General features: G+C 42.1%; 1 protein-coding gene across 12 annotated transcripts in view; it reads left to right on the top strand.

Moving 5' to 3' along the window:
* UPF2 (UPF2 regulator of nonsense mediated mRNA decay) overlaps positions 1-16,615 on the top strand; it is a gene marked incomplete at its 3' end in the record, with an annotated part of 55,558 nt that overhangs the window by 5,495 nt on the left and 33,448 nt on the right. For all 12 annotated transcript variants that reach the window (XM_083574947.1, XM_083574945.1, XM_083574944.1 and 9 more), the window contains exons 2-3: positions 1,913-2,292; positions 3,758-4,537. In XM_083574947.1, the coding sequence (XP_083431073.1) occupies positions 1,913-2,292; positions 3,758-4,537 (1,160 nt within the window). The remainder of the gene's footprint in view (positions 1-1,912; positions 2,293-3,757; positions 4,538-16,615) is intronic.

The raw sequence follows: 16,615 nt of genomic DNA, 5'->3' as shown, positions 1-16,615 counted from the left end.
TGGGAAGAAATGGGTCTTGAGCTGAATAAAAAGCCCTGGGTGCAAAAGAAACAGCCAAGGTGAGCAGAAGTAGTTAGTTCTACTCCAAAGTTATTAGTATACACTGTCGTAACAGCAGTAGAGTACTACTACTGCTTCTTCGGTGTTAAATTACAACTGATCAAGTGTTATAAATGCTGTAGGAGTGTTAATGTTGCGTTGGCTAGAAGATGTTCAGTAGTAGATCCATCAATGAAGTAGTGTCAATGCTTAAAAACAACTGATGTGGTAATTCTCACTGTTTTTCAGGTATGCTTAAGAGTAGACAGAGATTTGGAATGTAACTAATGGAGTGCAAAACTGACTGTAATACTTGTTTTTATTAAACAATTATTAGGTGGTAAATATCCTGTTTGTTGTCTAGCAGTAACAACTAACTGATGTAGTCTTGGGTTTTTTCTTCTAGATTTTAATGGTGAACATACGTTTTAATGTGTGTGCTGTAAGAATTCAGAGCTTAGTTTTGAAGGCACTTCAGTGTGCATTTTATTGGAATGTTGTGGTTTTAACCTATCTAATAATGAATTGCTCATTTTAAAGAATCTTAAAGAGCTAGTATTTGTAGGACTGGAATAAGAAAGTTTTATCAAAAATAGTTAGCAACTGTATCCCTCCTCCCAACAAAGGAGATGGTGCAGCAGTCTAATGCGTTTACTTAAACTTCCTTAATTGTTTGCAGGTTTTGTTCTTTAATTGTCTCAGTGTGCAGCTTTCAATTAGAGGATTCAATACACTACTGTAAAGGTGTACATAATACTCATACGTGCATGATGATTTGTTTAACTCGGAGGAGCTTATCAGGTCCATACAATGAGTTTGTAAGTTCCATAGCTTATTTGCTTGAAAGGAATTATGTGTATTTTCACGAACGTGCTAGAAAATAAGTTATAGTTGTGTGTAAAGTTGTCAGTCCTTGAACAATAGATCACTGTTGGTCTACTACGAGTATATTACCCAAAATTTCCTTCTCTAATGATAAACCACTTATAAGCAGATATTTTGAAAATGTTTTCAAGCAAGCAACTTTTTTGCTTATTTTATTTAATTGAAGTAACTTGGTTATAGTCAGGCATATAGAAAAAGCAATTGCTGGTATGCTATTGTAGTTCCTTTTGTTAAGCTGCTGTGACTTTAGTCCTCTGATTGTGACACTTGGTTAAAAAAGGCAATCCAGTGTATATTATTGAGAGTGGGATTAACTGTTACGGGAGACAGGGGCTTCCAGTGGACACAGTATCCTCATTTCAAGGTTTGCCCTTCCCCAGCAAGTAGAAAACTTCCTCTAGGTCATGGTTCTGTATTTTTCTTCACCACCAGAAGCCGGTGATGACAAACGGGAAGTCAAAACTCAAGATGCCACCATATGTAAGGGAAGGAATATAATTTCTTACAGGAGTTTGTTTCTGGTGGTAGCTCGATGTTCTGTCCTCAGCTGTTCATGGTTTTGCTATTGTGTCAGAGGCCCCAAAACCCTGAGCTGAGTTGAGATGACTACTTTAGACAGCAGATTGGGGGTGTAAACTGTAGAGTGAGAAAGGGATGGACTCAATTGTGCAGCTTCACATTTCAGTGGGATTTGTGTAGGAGAACTTTCTGTAGATTGTACCTCATGTTAATTAGTGAGAAGAAGGATACCATTTGGATTTACTTTATCGGTTATCAAAATGTCTTGGGCTGCTTCTGTTATGTACTGTGTGCTGAAGGAAGGCATTTGTGCATTTAGCAGTACTTATCACCTTCCACTAATAATCAAGCCAGTTTGACAGCACATAGCTCTGGAAAAAATATCCATTCGTAGTTTAGAAACAACATTTTGAGGCCTTGATTATTAACTTGTGAATGCAATGACAATGTGTTGTTAATAATCTTTCAGATCTGCCTGGGTAACATAATGCCAGCAGAGCGTAAGAAGTCGGCAAGCATGGAAGAAAAAGAAACATCATTAAGTAATAAAGATAAGGAGTTCAACGAGAGGCGTTCAGGTAGCAGCCGGGACAAACCCAAAGAGGATGTCAGGCTTGGGATGAAGAGAGAAATGTTAAAACCACCTGAAGATAAAAAGAAAAAACTGGAGGAGGAGAAACGGAAAAAAGAAGACAAGGAGCGGAAGAAAAAAGATGATGAGAAGATAAAATCTGAAGAAGAGCAGAAGAAGAAAGAGGAGGAAGAAAAGCAAAAACTTGAAGAAGAGGAGAGAAAAAAGCAGGAAGAAGAAGTAAAGCGACAACAAGAAGAGGCAGCTGCCCAGCTGAAGTAAGACTTTATTATTTATTTGCTGCTAGTACCTAGGTTTTCACACTCTATAAGAGAGGGTGCTGGGACACAGATGGGGAAGCACAGGGAGCTAAGGATTGGGTGGGTTGAATAGCTCCATGGAAATTGTAAGGGAAGTTGCTCCATTTGAAAGAAGAGCTGCGTTTTCCCCTTGTGCAGAAGAAATGCTTGCTACTAGGTTGTTGGGCTATGGAAGTACAATACAAATAGACAAGCCCCACTTCAAAAAGCTTAAGAAATACTGATGCCCAGGAACTCAATATAACTAGTTCTGTGCACCCAAGGTAGCTTTCTCCTTGTGTTCCTCAAACTACAGATCTATTTTTCCACATCATAAGCCACTCTTGGAGCTTAGTAGACTTTGCTAAGTGGTTTGTGATATGGGAGGTTTGCTGGTCAAATACAGTAGGAAATCCCACTGGAAATGCCCAACAGAGCTCTTTAGATGCTGGTCTGAGTATTCGCAGAAAATTTCTGACTGACAAGCTACTTCATTTTCAAAGGGTTGCTGGTTAGAAGCATCACTTCATTACAGTGATACCTCTGGTTGTGAACGAGATCCGTTCCAGAGGCCCGTTTGCAACATGAGTAGAACGCAACCCGCGTCTGCGCATGCGCGGGTCGCGATTCACCGCTTCTGCACATGCGCACGACGTCATTTTGCATGTCTGAATGCACGAGCAGTGAAACCCGGAAATAACCCTTTCCGGTACTTGCGGGTTGCCACGGGACGCAACCTGAAAACGCTCAACCTGAAGCAAACGTAATATGAATTATGACTGTATAACAATAATGTCATTTTAAAATGTTACAGTACAGATATAAGGAAAAAATAAAGCAAGATTACTTGTTTAATGAATTTTGCAATTCATTAGGAAATCCATTTATCTGCACTTTACTGCTTTAAAATTAGTGCTATCACCAGACTGAATAAATTTGTTGATTACTCAGACTAGTTCCGATTTAAATTTGCATATATTGAAAGCATTTTTAATAACTTAAAACATACTCTTAGACAGTGAATGTATATGTTGTAGCTGGCACCATCTTAGTGAAACGATCCCTTGCAAGAGTGAAAGAGGAAAGAGGAAAGAGGAAATTTTCTAAGATGGCGCCTGCCATCTGTAATCTTCATACATTCTTGGGTGAAATCCAGTGCTGCATCCACTTGACCAACAGGCGTTCACCCTCCTCGTCTCTCCCCTGCAACTGTCCAAGTCCACCCAAACCTCCTCTAGAGGGTCCCCTAAACTTCCAGAGCAGATTTTGGGAGGGCAGGTAGGAGAGGAAGTTGAAGTCTGTTTTGTTGCCACAAAGACGTCATTTATTGCAACCTTTAAATAAAAAATATGTTGCTCTGTTAATTAGGCTTGCCTTTTTAGTCTATTACAATGTTTAAAATTTCAGCCCTACTTAAACACAATATTCTTCATATTCTGTTTAGAGAGAAAGAAGAAGCCCATCAGCTCCACCAAGAAGCTTGGGAGCGCCACCAAGCAAGAAAGGAACTCCGAAGTAAAAACCAGAATGCATCAGACAGCCGCCCTGAAGAGAACTTCTTTAGCAGGCTGGATTCAAGTCTCAAGAAGAACACTGCCTTTGTTAAGAAGTTAAAAACTATCACAGAACAGCAGAGAGACTCCTTGTCCCATGACTTTAATGGCCTCAATTTAAGCAAGTACATTGCAGAGGCTGTTGCTTCTATAGTAGAAGCAAAACTGAAAATATCAGATGTGAATTGCGCTGTGCACTTGTGTTCTCTGTTCCATCAACGTTATGCTGATTTTGCTCCATCACTACTTCAAGTCTGGAAGAAACATTTTGAAGCCAGGAAAGAAGAGAAGACATCCAACATTACTAAACTAAGAACAGACTTGCGGTTTATTGCAGAATTGACAATAGTTGGGATTTTCACTGATAAGGAAGGCTTGTCTTTAATCTATGAACAAGTAAAAAACATTATTAATGCTGATCGCGAATCCCACACCCATGTCTCAGTGGTTATTAGCTTTTGTCGGCACTGTGGAGATGACATTGCTGGATTGGTACCAAGGAAGGTTAAAAGTGCATCAGATAAATTTAACTTGAGTTTTCCTCCAAGTGAAATCATTAGCCCAGAAAAACAACAGCCTTTCCAAAATCTGCTGAAAGAGTACTTTACATCTTTGACCAAACATCTGAAAAGGGACCACAGGGAACTGCAAAATATTGAAAGACAAAACAGGTAATATTTTAAATGCTCTTAAATGAATTGACAGGTTTCTAATACTTGCTAGAGTTTCAAAATGGATTGGGTAAAACTTTTTTCCGTCCCAAGAGACCACAAAGTATAATTTCATGCTTTGAGGTTTGAATTGGGGGGAAATGGACTAACATTACAATCCTACATGTCCGAAGCAAGTCCCAGTGAGTTCAGCGGGGCTTACTCCCAGGTAAATTCTCAGTAGACCCACTGAAATTAATGTGCCCAAAGTCATGTCTGTTAATTTAAATGGGTCTACTCTGAGTATGATGTTGGATGCAACCCTTAGTCTTATAACCATCTTGTAGGTTTAACAGTGTCTTCTGCCTCTGATTTGGAATTATTCACATTGTAATTTAGGAATGTGCTAGCTTTTTTTTTAAAAAAAATCCCTAGCAGCTTCTGTTTTTTCCATGTGAATGCACTAGTTTACAATATTAAGTATTTTACAGCCTCCTAAATTTCATTGTGCCTGCTTTCCCTTAGTAAGCTTTTGGTATACCATAAAATATGGTTAATGTGGGTGGAGGAACAGCAGCTGCATTCTAAACTGGACCTTCATCCAAAACATGGGTTCGAGGGAGGTGTACATTAAAACCAAACAATCAATACAATCATTAATCTTTTTAAAAAAGTAAAATCAAAACATAGAGGTGGTAATCTGTCATGGATGCATTACTTGAGATTTCTGCATTGCAGGAAGTTGGACTAGATGACCCTCAGGGTCCCTTCCAGTACTACTATTCTATGTGTCTATAACAAAATCAAAGACACCAATAACAATTCAAAAACTTAAAACATAAATATTTAAAAACTGTGAGTGATACTCAGTATTATTCATACTCAAGAGTAGATATATTAAAATCATTGGACTTGAAACTTTTGGTGGGTGGGTCTACACTAATGTACCATATATACTCGAGTATAAGCTGACTTTCAGCACATTTTTTATGCTGAAAAAACCCTCCTTGGCTTATACTCAAGTGAGGTGGGCGGCAGCAGCAGAGGGATGAGCGGCCTAAAAGGAGCCCTTTCTCACCGCTGGTCCCGCTGCTGCCACCCGCCTCTCACAGGGGCAGGCACAGGAGGTGCGGTTGGGAGAGGCGCTGCGCTGCGCTGCGCCTCTCCCAACTGCGGCTCCTATGCCTGCTCTTGCGAGCGGCAGAGGCAGCAGGGACGAGTGGCCCGAAAGCAGCCCTTTTGGGCTGCTTTTTTTCCTCCACCGCTGCCGCCACCACCAGGTTTGTGGTGTGGTGAACCGGCTTATACTTGAGTCAATAAGTTATCCCAGTTTTTTGTGCTAAAATTAGGTGCCACGGCTTATATTCGGGTTGGCTTATATTTGAGTACATATGGTAGTTAGATATCGCCCTGCATTCCTTAAGAATTGTTTGCAGATTTGTATAGAAGAGAAGTGGATGGGGTAAGTGTGGGATAGGGCCACATAAATTTAGGGAAATGGGGCATTGAGAAAGGTAAGGGAAGTTATGTGTAACCAGAGAAGCAAGATACAATATCACATAAGTATGTGTATGGATGTTTAATTCTGCAAGAATGGTAAATCCATGTGTGTGATGGCTCATTCCAACACCTGTGTTTCCTGACTTGCCCCACCTCGACTATTTCATTATCTTCCTCTTGTGCATTACATTTAATGAATAAAATTGAGTTTTAAAATTGCTGACTTTGAAGCTATTACTTTAAGAGTACAGGTTCCCCATTGGCATGAAAGAACATTTTCCTCCCCCCTCAGATGATACATCCAGTTTGTAATTTTGTGGATAGCATTGGGTGTATTGCCAGCATAGGTCTGCAAATAGTCTCGATCAAAATATTGAGGTGCACCTGCAAACTCTGGACTCATTGCACTGAAAGAACTTGCTCTTCTGCAACATTTCTCTGAATGAGCAGTTCTGTGCTGGCATCTGTTTGTCTCGAGAGACAATGAAGCAGTGCGCCTTTGGGGGTGAAGTCAAGCTGTTGAAAAGTTGTGGCGACTGCTGTGGCTGTGGAGACTGTTCTGGTAGAGACATGCTCATTTGCAGCTGGGGCAGATGAAAGCATCCAGTTGTGCTGCTGCAGGTGCACCATAGCGTTTCTTCTCTCTGTGCTCCTCCCATAGGTCATTTCTCCTTTGGTCACTACTATGGATACATGACTTGTCTGCCTGTCTCCAGGCACTGTGGTTGTCTGCAAGGGATTCCCACATGGCAGGGTTGGTGTTGCCAACCTTCATGTCATGTTTGCAGACATCTTTGTAACACAGAGTTGGTCTGCCGATGGGCCTGGTGCTTAAAACTAGCTCCCTGCAGAGCCCGTCCTTGGGCATCCTGCCACCTTCCAGCCTGTGGACATGACCAAGCCAGTGTAGATGTCCCTGAGACAGGAGTGTGAACACACTGAGAATGTTGCTTAGGAGAGCCCATCTTTCTTTGGAATTTTGTCCTGCCATGTGATACCCCAAATTCTCCTGATGCAGCACATGTGGAAGGTGTTAAGGTGTTGCTCCTGACAGTTATAAGTTGCTCACCGCTCCCTTCTAGAAATCAATGTGTTCAGCACACAAGCCTGGTAGACCTTCACCTTAGTACTGGACGTTAGCATCACATTCTTCCATACAGTTTTGGAGAGACGACCCATTGTCATAGCTGCCTTGCCAATACGCTTGTTCAGCTCAGCATCAGTTGAGAGATTGCTGGCTATGGTGGCTGACCATAAGGCCTTTGTCAGGTCTATGAAGGTGTTTCTGCTGTTGGCATTTCTGCTGCAGGTGGTTCAGTGAGAAAATGACATCTACTGTTGAGCTCTGAGCTCTAAAGTCACATTGTGACTAGGGCTTGACCCTCCAGCAAGTGACTACAATATGTTGTGAACTACATGGGTGAAGGCTTTCCGCATGTTACTCAGCAGAGAGATCCCACAGTAGTTGTTGCTTTTGTTCTTGCTGGAGTCACACGTGTCTTGTGGCATGGATCCTTGGTCCCATCACTGCAAGAGGAGGCTGTGGAGGTTTGTAATGAGGAAAGTATTTAAGCTGGCTTTCAGCACTTCTGTTGGGGTTCTATCCTGTCCTGGGGCTTTACCACATGCCTGAGAGTTGATAGCATCCTACAACTCGTCAAGGGAGGGAGGAACATCCAGCTCTTCCAAGACAGGCAGAATCTGGATACTTTTAATTGCAGAGCCCATGTTTTTCTGCGAGTACTATTCTTGATAGTGTTCTGCCCATTGCTTCATTTGCTTGCTGTGATCTGTAATGATATCTTCTGACAAGGTTTTCAGTGGTGCAGTTTTCTTGATTGTTGGTCCAAAGGCTTTCTTCATGCCTTCGTACATTTTGTGAGTGTTCCAGTGTCAGCAGCGAGTTGGATGCTGTGGCACAGCTTTAGCCAGTAGTCATTGGCACATCATCTACCAATCTGCTGGGCATCACTTCTTGTCTTTCTCATTGTAGAAAGTGTCTTTTCACAAGGAGCATGCTTGTAGTTCAGGAGAGCCTCACACTTTGCAGCAATAACAGGTTCCATGTCCTTTATGCTGGCCTCAGACCAGTCAAGGGTCTGTTGCTCTCTTTTGCCAAGGAAGACCTAGCTGTGCTGTAAATTCCTCGCTGTTGTGGTTCCACCTTGCTTTGACACTATTTCTGGGGCAGTTCAGTAGAGCTTGTTTAACAGAATCAGAGAAGCGTTCACGAAGTTCAGGAATGACTGTTCTAGCAGTGTTGATTTGAGGGCCACACTTAATGCTTTGTAATATAAGCCTTTGGCTGGAGATGGATCTTGCTCACTACCAGGGACTGATCCATGTTGCAATTGGCTCTGTGGTAGCTCTGTGTGACACGGAGTGTGTGACACCGATCGCTTGGTGACAGTCAAGTCCAGTTGGTGCCAGTGGCCTGACCTTGGATGTCTCCAGGGCACGAAGTGTTTTGCCTTGGTAGTGAAGAACATGTTTGTGATGCAGAGGTTGTGATATGAGCACAGCTCAAGCAGCCTTTGTCCGTTCTCGTTCATGCTACCAATACCAAAGTAGCCTATGCAGTTGTCACATGTGTGATTATCTTTCCCATGGCATTGAAATATCCCAGCAGGAATAGGTGTTCACAATCTGGGACCCTCCTGACAGCCTGGTCTAGTTCCTCATAGAACTGGTCTTTGGTTTGTAAGGCTAAGGAGTAACTTCCTACACAAATCCAGAGTGGAGTCCCTAAGGCAGTTGGATGGTGTCCTGTATGCCTCCTTCCAACAACTCCTGCATCCAAGCTGGTGCCAGGCATATTGCTCTGCTTTTCTCTGGACCACATCAGCAACAACCCAGGACCTCCATACACACACTGCCCTGGCTTGCGCCCCAGAGAGGTCACTTTGGTGCTGCAAACACAGAAAAACAAAACGAGGTGGCAGTCACGAGTTATAAGATCAACCTGATTGGTGTATGGTACAAGTGCTACTGGTTGCTCCCATTGGTGGGAGGGGAGAGATCATTATGTCGAGATTTCTGCATTTGTGAGAACTCATTTATGAGAAAGGCTTCAGGAGTAAACCTCAAGGAAAACTCAGTACCTGCTGCCTTGTGGGACATCTTCAGGAGAAGAAAAGGCAGTTCTGTAAAGCGGAGGTATTCGTTAGTGAACACTGTAAGCAAGTGTTTACAGAGCAGTTGCTTTCTGGAGCATAGTGCTTTGAGACGCCACCTGAGATACTGTGTTAACAGCTTTTTCATCCTAGCTGCATGCTACTGAATGTGTACAGGGTCACTTCCTAACTGCCAGTCTGAAGCAGAGGCAGAGTTTTGATGTCTAGCTACCAATATCCAGTGTTCACCCCTTGTGTTCATCCCTTGCTTGCTTTCCTTCCATTCTGGGTCTAAAAAAGAATAAAATTGTGAATGTTTAGTCCTCTAATCACCTGCGCGAGTAACCCTACATTTGCATATTACTATTATTTATTATATTTGTTAGTCAGTTTTCTTACCAAGTATTTCAAGCAACTTACATAAAAATCAGTTAAAATCCTAAAGACACAATATATTGTATTTTTCTGTGTATAACACAACCCCATGTATATATTTTTTCTGGGTATAACATGACCCCTTTTGTAAGTTCACTGAGATGTTGAGAACTGGTGCTGTAACTCACCACGTATTGGCACTCACTGCATACTCTTTTAGGCCAGGAAGAGCAGGCAAGCAGTCTCCTCGCTGATGTTCCCTGCTACCGCTGTGGCTCCAGCTCTTGCTTGCTTACGGTATTTACTTGTGTATAAGACAACCCCCAATTTATCACTAAAAAAATTCAGGGAAAAAATGTCATTTTATACATGGGAAAATACAGTACGTAAAAAGAGTAAATACACAACTAAATAAAAAAGCATATTTGCAGGTCCTACCCACTAAAAGAGGCAATGCCACTCTTAAAAGTTAAGGGCCAAAAGTCTGGGGGAAAAGAAAATTCTTTGCCTGGCACCTAAACCTGGTTACAGATGGCACCAGGTGCCCTAGGGAGAGCATTCCACAAGCAATAGACCACTCCTGAAAAGGCCTGTTCTCATGTCCTCTCCCTCTGAACCTCCCATGGAGGGGGACACAAAGAAGGGTGATGACCACAGGATCCAGGTTGGTTCATGTGGGGGAAAGTGGTCCTTGAAGTAATGGGGTTTTGAGCCACATAAGGCTTTATAGGTCAAAATCAGCTAGTGCAGTCCTGCCAGTATGGGTTTTATATATTCTGACTATCATACGCCAGTCAGCAGTCTGGCTGTCAAATTCTGGTAATGTGAGATGGGCTGCTTCAAGTGGCAAGTTTTGGGGGCACTGTTAAAGGATATCACATTGCCACCTGTTTAGTTTCTTCTCATATTTTCCATCACTTTTGTGAATATGTGTTAGATTTGAATTTTCTTTTGTAAGCACTTTCTAATGACTTGCTATATGGTCAGATATGTTTGCTAATGTGCTCTTTGGAAATGACACCTGTAATAATTGCTCTGAGCTTAGAGCCCCTTTGGGTGCATTCAGGTTTTTGGAAATATTTAAATGAACCCTGAATTGTGGCACTCACTCACAAAATGCTTGTGTACTTTGCCCATTCTTGTCTGGCTGCTCATCTTTAAATTTAGAACCAATGGTGCTTTGAGTACATCTAAAAGAGGCCTGTTGAGATTGTTCATAGTACATTACAGTGGTACCTTGGGATGCGAACAGCATCCGTTCCTCAGCCCCATTCGCATCCCGAACGGAATATAAGATGCAACAGCGCGTGCACGGGTCGCGTTTCGCCACTTCCGCGCATGCACGTGACGTCATTTTGTCTGCGCATGCGGGAGCGGCGAAACCCAGAAGTAACGTGCTCGGTTACTTCCGGGTTGCCGCGGAGCGCAACCCGAAAATACTTATCCTGAAGCATATTTATTCCGAGGTATGACTATACTGTATTATTCTTTTTCGTATTGTGACTTCTCACTGTGCAAAAATGCTATTTTTTCCTTCTAGCACACTTAAAGAAAACATCACTGTCCAAAATGGCTTTATTTAAAATTGAATAATCCCCTACATGTGCCTTGGTCTCCTTAGTGAAAGGGAGGGATAGTAATGTAATTGATTCTCAGCTGATTAACACTTACCAATCAGATGACTTATTCCCTTGTTCTGATTATCAGGAGATGATGATAGATAGATAGATAGATAATACTTTATTCGGCTATAAGCCCACAAGGTAAAACCAATCAATAAATAAAATAGCATTTTACATTCTAAAATATCAACTAAAATATTTCAACGCATAATCTCCTTCACGTTACATACAATCTCTAGATGTACCATATTGTGGCCTTGAATATAAAGATGGTGGATAGAGTTTACTAGATTTTTAATAGTCATGCAGCATTCCATGAAGTCTTTTATATGAAAGAACTGAATTCAGGAATCTGGCAACCTGTAATGTTCTATAAGAGTCAATGTCCTGGAGTAGGTAGGCTAGATGTAATTCAGGTGGTTTAGCAACAGTTTCCAAAATGATTGAACTCAGAATCCTTGATCGGGGAACAATATATAAAGGACAATTAAACAAGATATGATAAAGGGATTCTATTGATTTGTTGTCACATGCGCATAAAACAGAGGTTTTACCGTTAGAAAATCTATTACTCAGCACATTTGAGGGGAACACATTAAATCTGGCTCTAACAAAAGCGAATCTATGCGACGCAACCGATAAGGTAGACAAATATCGAGGTATCTGGGACATAAATGTAATGCCCTGATTTATCAGGGAACATGTACCTCCACCTGTAGTAAGATTTTGTTGCAAATCAACCTCCTCCAATCTTTGTTTGATGACCTTTTTTGCTGTAATTAGATCTAAATTTAGTATATCGGAAGGAGAGATTCCATAAGACAACAGTTTGGAATGGATTTTTGTTGCCCATGGGCTGGTAAATTCATCTCTCCAAAGGCACTGAATAAGATGTTAATTGGGCAATTTATGCCAAAGGGACAGCCAGTAATTAAAGGCATGTCTCCACATCAGGATCTCTAGGGAGGGGGTCTTAAGTTCTAAGCGAATAGCCGAGTTGCTTACACAGGAGGGTAGTTTCAAAAGGCGTCTGAGAAAAAGATTTTGCAATGTCACCAGAGGCATGAGGTTTACAAAAGCGCCCCATAAAGGGACCGCATAGGCCATAGTTGCAACCACTTTTGCACTATAAACTTTTAAGGCAGATGGAACATGCATAGCCCCCTCTGTAAAGAAAAAGCGTAATAGAGCGTAGATAAGGGCTTTGCCCTTATTTTGTAAGTATGTGATATGCGCTTTCCATCCCATATTATGCTGGAAGTAAATTCCTAGATATTGAAATTTGTAGACTTGTTCATTTGGCTTCCCCTCGAGTTCCCACCTATACAATTTACGACTCCTGGAAAAAATTAGAACTTTAGATTTGGAATGGTTAATAGTAAGTAAATTTGTTTGGCAATATAACGCGAAGATCTTAAAGGCCCTCCTCAAACCGATTCTTGAATATGAGAGGATCACCGCATCGTCAGCGTACAATAGTAAGGGGCAGCGATAGTCTGCAAGCCTGGGTGCATGAATGGTGGTTTGGGCCTCAACTAGGGGAGTTCTCATGTCACTAATATAGAGGTTAAAGAGATAGGGGGCAAGGATGCACCCTTGTCGTACCCCCTTATTTATTGGTACTGAGTGTGTGAGATCGCCCTCAGGTGTTAACCTCACCCTAGCGGCCGTCCCTTCATGTAATTTGATCATAAGCCACAACAGCCTTTTATCTATGCCCCACTTTGCCAATTTTTCCCATAGCAGCTCTCTAGAGATACTGTCAAAAGGTCTATAAAAGGTCTATAAAAGCGGCACATAGAAGACCATGAGTGGGGGAAGAATACTTCCGCGCCAAATGATATAGAATTATTGCATGGTCAATAGAAGCACGATTTGGTCTAAACCCGGCCTGTTCATGGCCTATCAGATTGGAATCTTCGGCCCATTGGGTTAGTCTGGTTAGCAGGAAGCGAGTATAGATTTTTCCGATGATTGATAATAGACTGATATTACGATAGTTTCCTGGGTCCTCTGGTGGTCCTTTTTTATATATAGGAATTATGATGGAATCCTTCAATGATCTAGGTATCTGGCCCGTGGCATTAATTGCATCAAAGATTTTTGCAAGAATTTTGGCCCACCATGCTGGGTGTTGTTTAATAGCTTCCGCCGGGATCCCATCGGGCCCTGGGGCTTTATCAGTTTTCAGTTTAGCAATTAAATCAACTATTTCCTCCGGGTCAGTATCTGGCCATATGGGCAAGTGACATGAAAGAGTATCAGAATGAATGTTAGAGATAACTGGGAGAAATATTTTCTTAGAAATTGTTCCCATGTCGGGGCTGGTATAACTGTCAATGGGTATTCAGGAGATGATGTTATTCCTTGGTCCTGCTCCAATCCTCTTAATTAATCCAAGTACAGTGGTACCTCGGGTTAAGTACTTAATTCGTTCCTGAAACTGTTCTTAACCTGAAGCACCACTTTAGCTAATGGGGCCTCCCGCTGCCGCCGTGCGATTTCTGTTCTCATCCTGAAGCAAAGTTCTTAACCTGAGGTACTATTTCTGGGTTAGCGGTGTCTGTAACCTGAGGTACCACTGTACAACACTTCCAATCTTAATCCTTTATTTTAACAGCCACTGGTGTGATGACTTTCGTTCGTATTTAGCTATTCCATATTCATTAAGTTTGCAAGCAGTTTATATCCTGTACCTTTCTGTGAAATATTTGTTTGCATTTGTCCTTCCCTTCATGTTGTAATCAAGCCATCATCTTCAGCATCCTCTCCACCCCCAAGGGCTGAATTCTCATTACGCCACAGCCTTATGCCATCTTGCCTTTTCAAACCAAAAGTGAATTGGCATCTGATCATGGCTCCAGGCAGACTTCCAACATTTTCTTCTTTCAACCTTTCTAATCTACTAACAAGCTGGTGTCTCACCAAAACCATAATAAATCAAAGTTAGAGCCCCCTTTAGAAGGTAATTCCACCAATCCTCACAACATTTTCACACAGTCTATTCATTCAAATAATCCATAAAAAATTATGAAGTTCTTGTTAATTCCCTTTTGCATTCCATTAACAGTTCTAATTAGTGGTTTTTTTCTGGGGGAATGCGAGGGTGCGCATACCCCTAAACATTTTGTGAATCTAAGTTTGGCCTCATTGAGGGGCAGTATTTCAATATGAGTAGGAATAGGAGAGTACCCCTAAACATTTTTTTAAAGAAAAAAAGTACTGGTTGTAATCCATTGATAATTATATTCCATTAGTAATTCTTCTTCAGTGAAGATTTGCCAAATCATAAAACAACAAATATAATGTAGAGAACAAAGGCTCCCCTTCATTTACATTCCAATCCAATTATGGCCAAAATCCTCTCCAGATCAAAACCGTGGGGGATTCATTTAAAAGGTTATCTTGTCTCCTTCATCCAGAACACACCTGTTTCTTTAGTCCAAATTCAAATCCATCTTAAGAGAACGGAAGGACCTCTGCTCATGGTGACCGTGTTGGAGAGTTTCCAATATGTGAAGTGCTATGCACTCAGTGTCCCTGCCCCCGCATTCCGTTGGAACGAGAGGCAGATATCGGATGATCTGCAAGTGAGAGCTCACCCCCCCAACCGGGGGGGCGGCTTGCAAGGATAATTGCTCTCAAATTATCCTTGATTGGTTGCACGGCCGGTGTCCACTATTGTGGGAGCCGCTGTTCACTCTGGCGGAAATTGCCGGAAGTCCAGGCTTGAATTGAGTTTGATCCCTTCATCTCCGTTTGCATCCATGTACTCAGTCATCAAATTCATGCTGCCATCGTTCAATATTAGCCGGTCGCCTGCCACATTTTGTGACTGGCAACCAACCTTTTGTGACTGGCTGGAGATGTCCAAGTGCCACCCTTGCCACCTAGCATCAGCAAGATAGGAAAACATTCATCTTTTGCTGCTGAGCTACTTTTCTAGAACACCTGATTTGCTTGGCAGCAAAATAAAATATTTTATTTATTTTTGCTGCTGCGCTGCTGGCTGAATCAGGTGTTTTGCGAGGTAGCGTGGCAGCGAAAGACATAGCTAACCTACAGATCACCTGATTCTCCTGGCGGCTTTTTGTTTTGTTTTGTTTTGCCGGGTTGCCTGATCTGGTAGCGTTGCAGCAAAATAATAATAGTAATAAACATAAAAAGGTGCCTAGACATTTTGTTTTGGTGCCCACAACCTAGGTTCCGGGAGCCACATGGCTCCTAGCTTTCATATCCCAGTTTCTAACACTGCTGATTTCCCTCCTAATTCACTAGCCTCTGTTTAAACAGCTTGCTTGCTTGTTTGTTTGTTTATTAAATTTGAATGCCACTTTTCATCCAAAGATCCCAGGATGGTTCGCAGCATAAAAATGCAAGATAGAAACACAAAATACATAATAAAAACAATAAGAACAAACTAATAACCTTCCCCCCCCAAAAGCCACACATATAAAATAATATAGGATGTTAATCGGCTTAAGGCCTGGTTGAAGAGTAACCTTTTTGCCTGGTGCCTAAAGGTATATAATGAAGGCTCCAGATGCACCTCCTAGGGGAGAGTTTTACCCATTGTACCTTGCTGCCTCCTCCTGGAATTCCTTCCTAAAACCTCTCTGGTGTCACCACCCTTCAAAATCTGCCTCTCTTGTGAAGCCCTTAGTTTAAACTTCATTATTCAGCATGAATATGTATTTATATGTATGTAACTGGACTTGACACTCAATATGCCAGCAAGTTTGGAAAACTCAGCAGTGGCCAGAGGATTGGAGAAGATCAGTCTACATCCCAATCCCAAAGAAGGGCAGTGCCAAAGAATGCTCCAACTACCGCACAATTGCACTCATTTCACACGCTAGCAAGGTTGTGCCTAAAATTCTACAAGGTAGGCTCAAGCAGTATGTGGACCGAGAACTCCCAGAAGTGCAAGCTGGATTTAGAAGAATCATAGAATCATAGAGTTGGAAGAGACCACAAGGGCCATCGAGTCCAACCCCCTGCCAAGCAGGAAACACCATCAGAGCACTCCTGACATATGGTTGTCAAGCCTCTGCTTAAAGACCTCCAAAGAAGGAGACTCCACCACACTCCTTGGCAGCAAATTCCACTGTCAAACAGCTCTTACTGTCAGGAAGTTCTTCCTAATGTTTAGGTGGAATCTTCTTTCTTGTAGTTTGGATCCATTGCTCCGTGTCCGCTTCTCTGGAGCAGCAGAAAACAACCTTTCTCCCTCCTCTATGTGACATCCTTTTATATATTTGAACATGGCTATCATATCACCCCTTAACCTCCTCTTCTCCAGGCTAAACATGCCCAGCTCCCTTAGCCGTTCCTCATAAGGCATCGTTTCCAGGCCTTTGACCATTTTGGTTGCCCTCCTCTGGACACGTTCCAGTTTGTCAATGTCCTTCTTGAACTGTGGTGCCCAGAACTGGACACAGTACTCCAGGTGAGGTCTGACCAGAGCAGAATACAGTGGCACTATTACT

This window comes from Podarcis filfolensis (assembly GCF_964270895.1).
Source record: "Podarcis filfolensis genome assembly, chromosome: 10".
NCBI classification, from domain to species: Eukaryota; Metazoa; Chordata; class Lepidosauria; order Squamata; family Lacertidae; genus Podarcis; species Podarcis filfolensis.
This window is presented reverse-complemented; position numbering and strand designations above follow the sequence as displayed.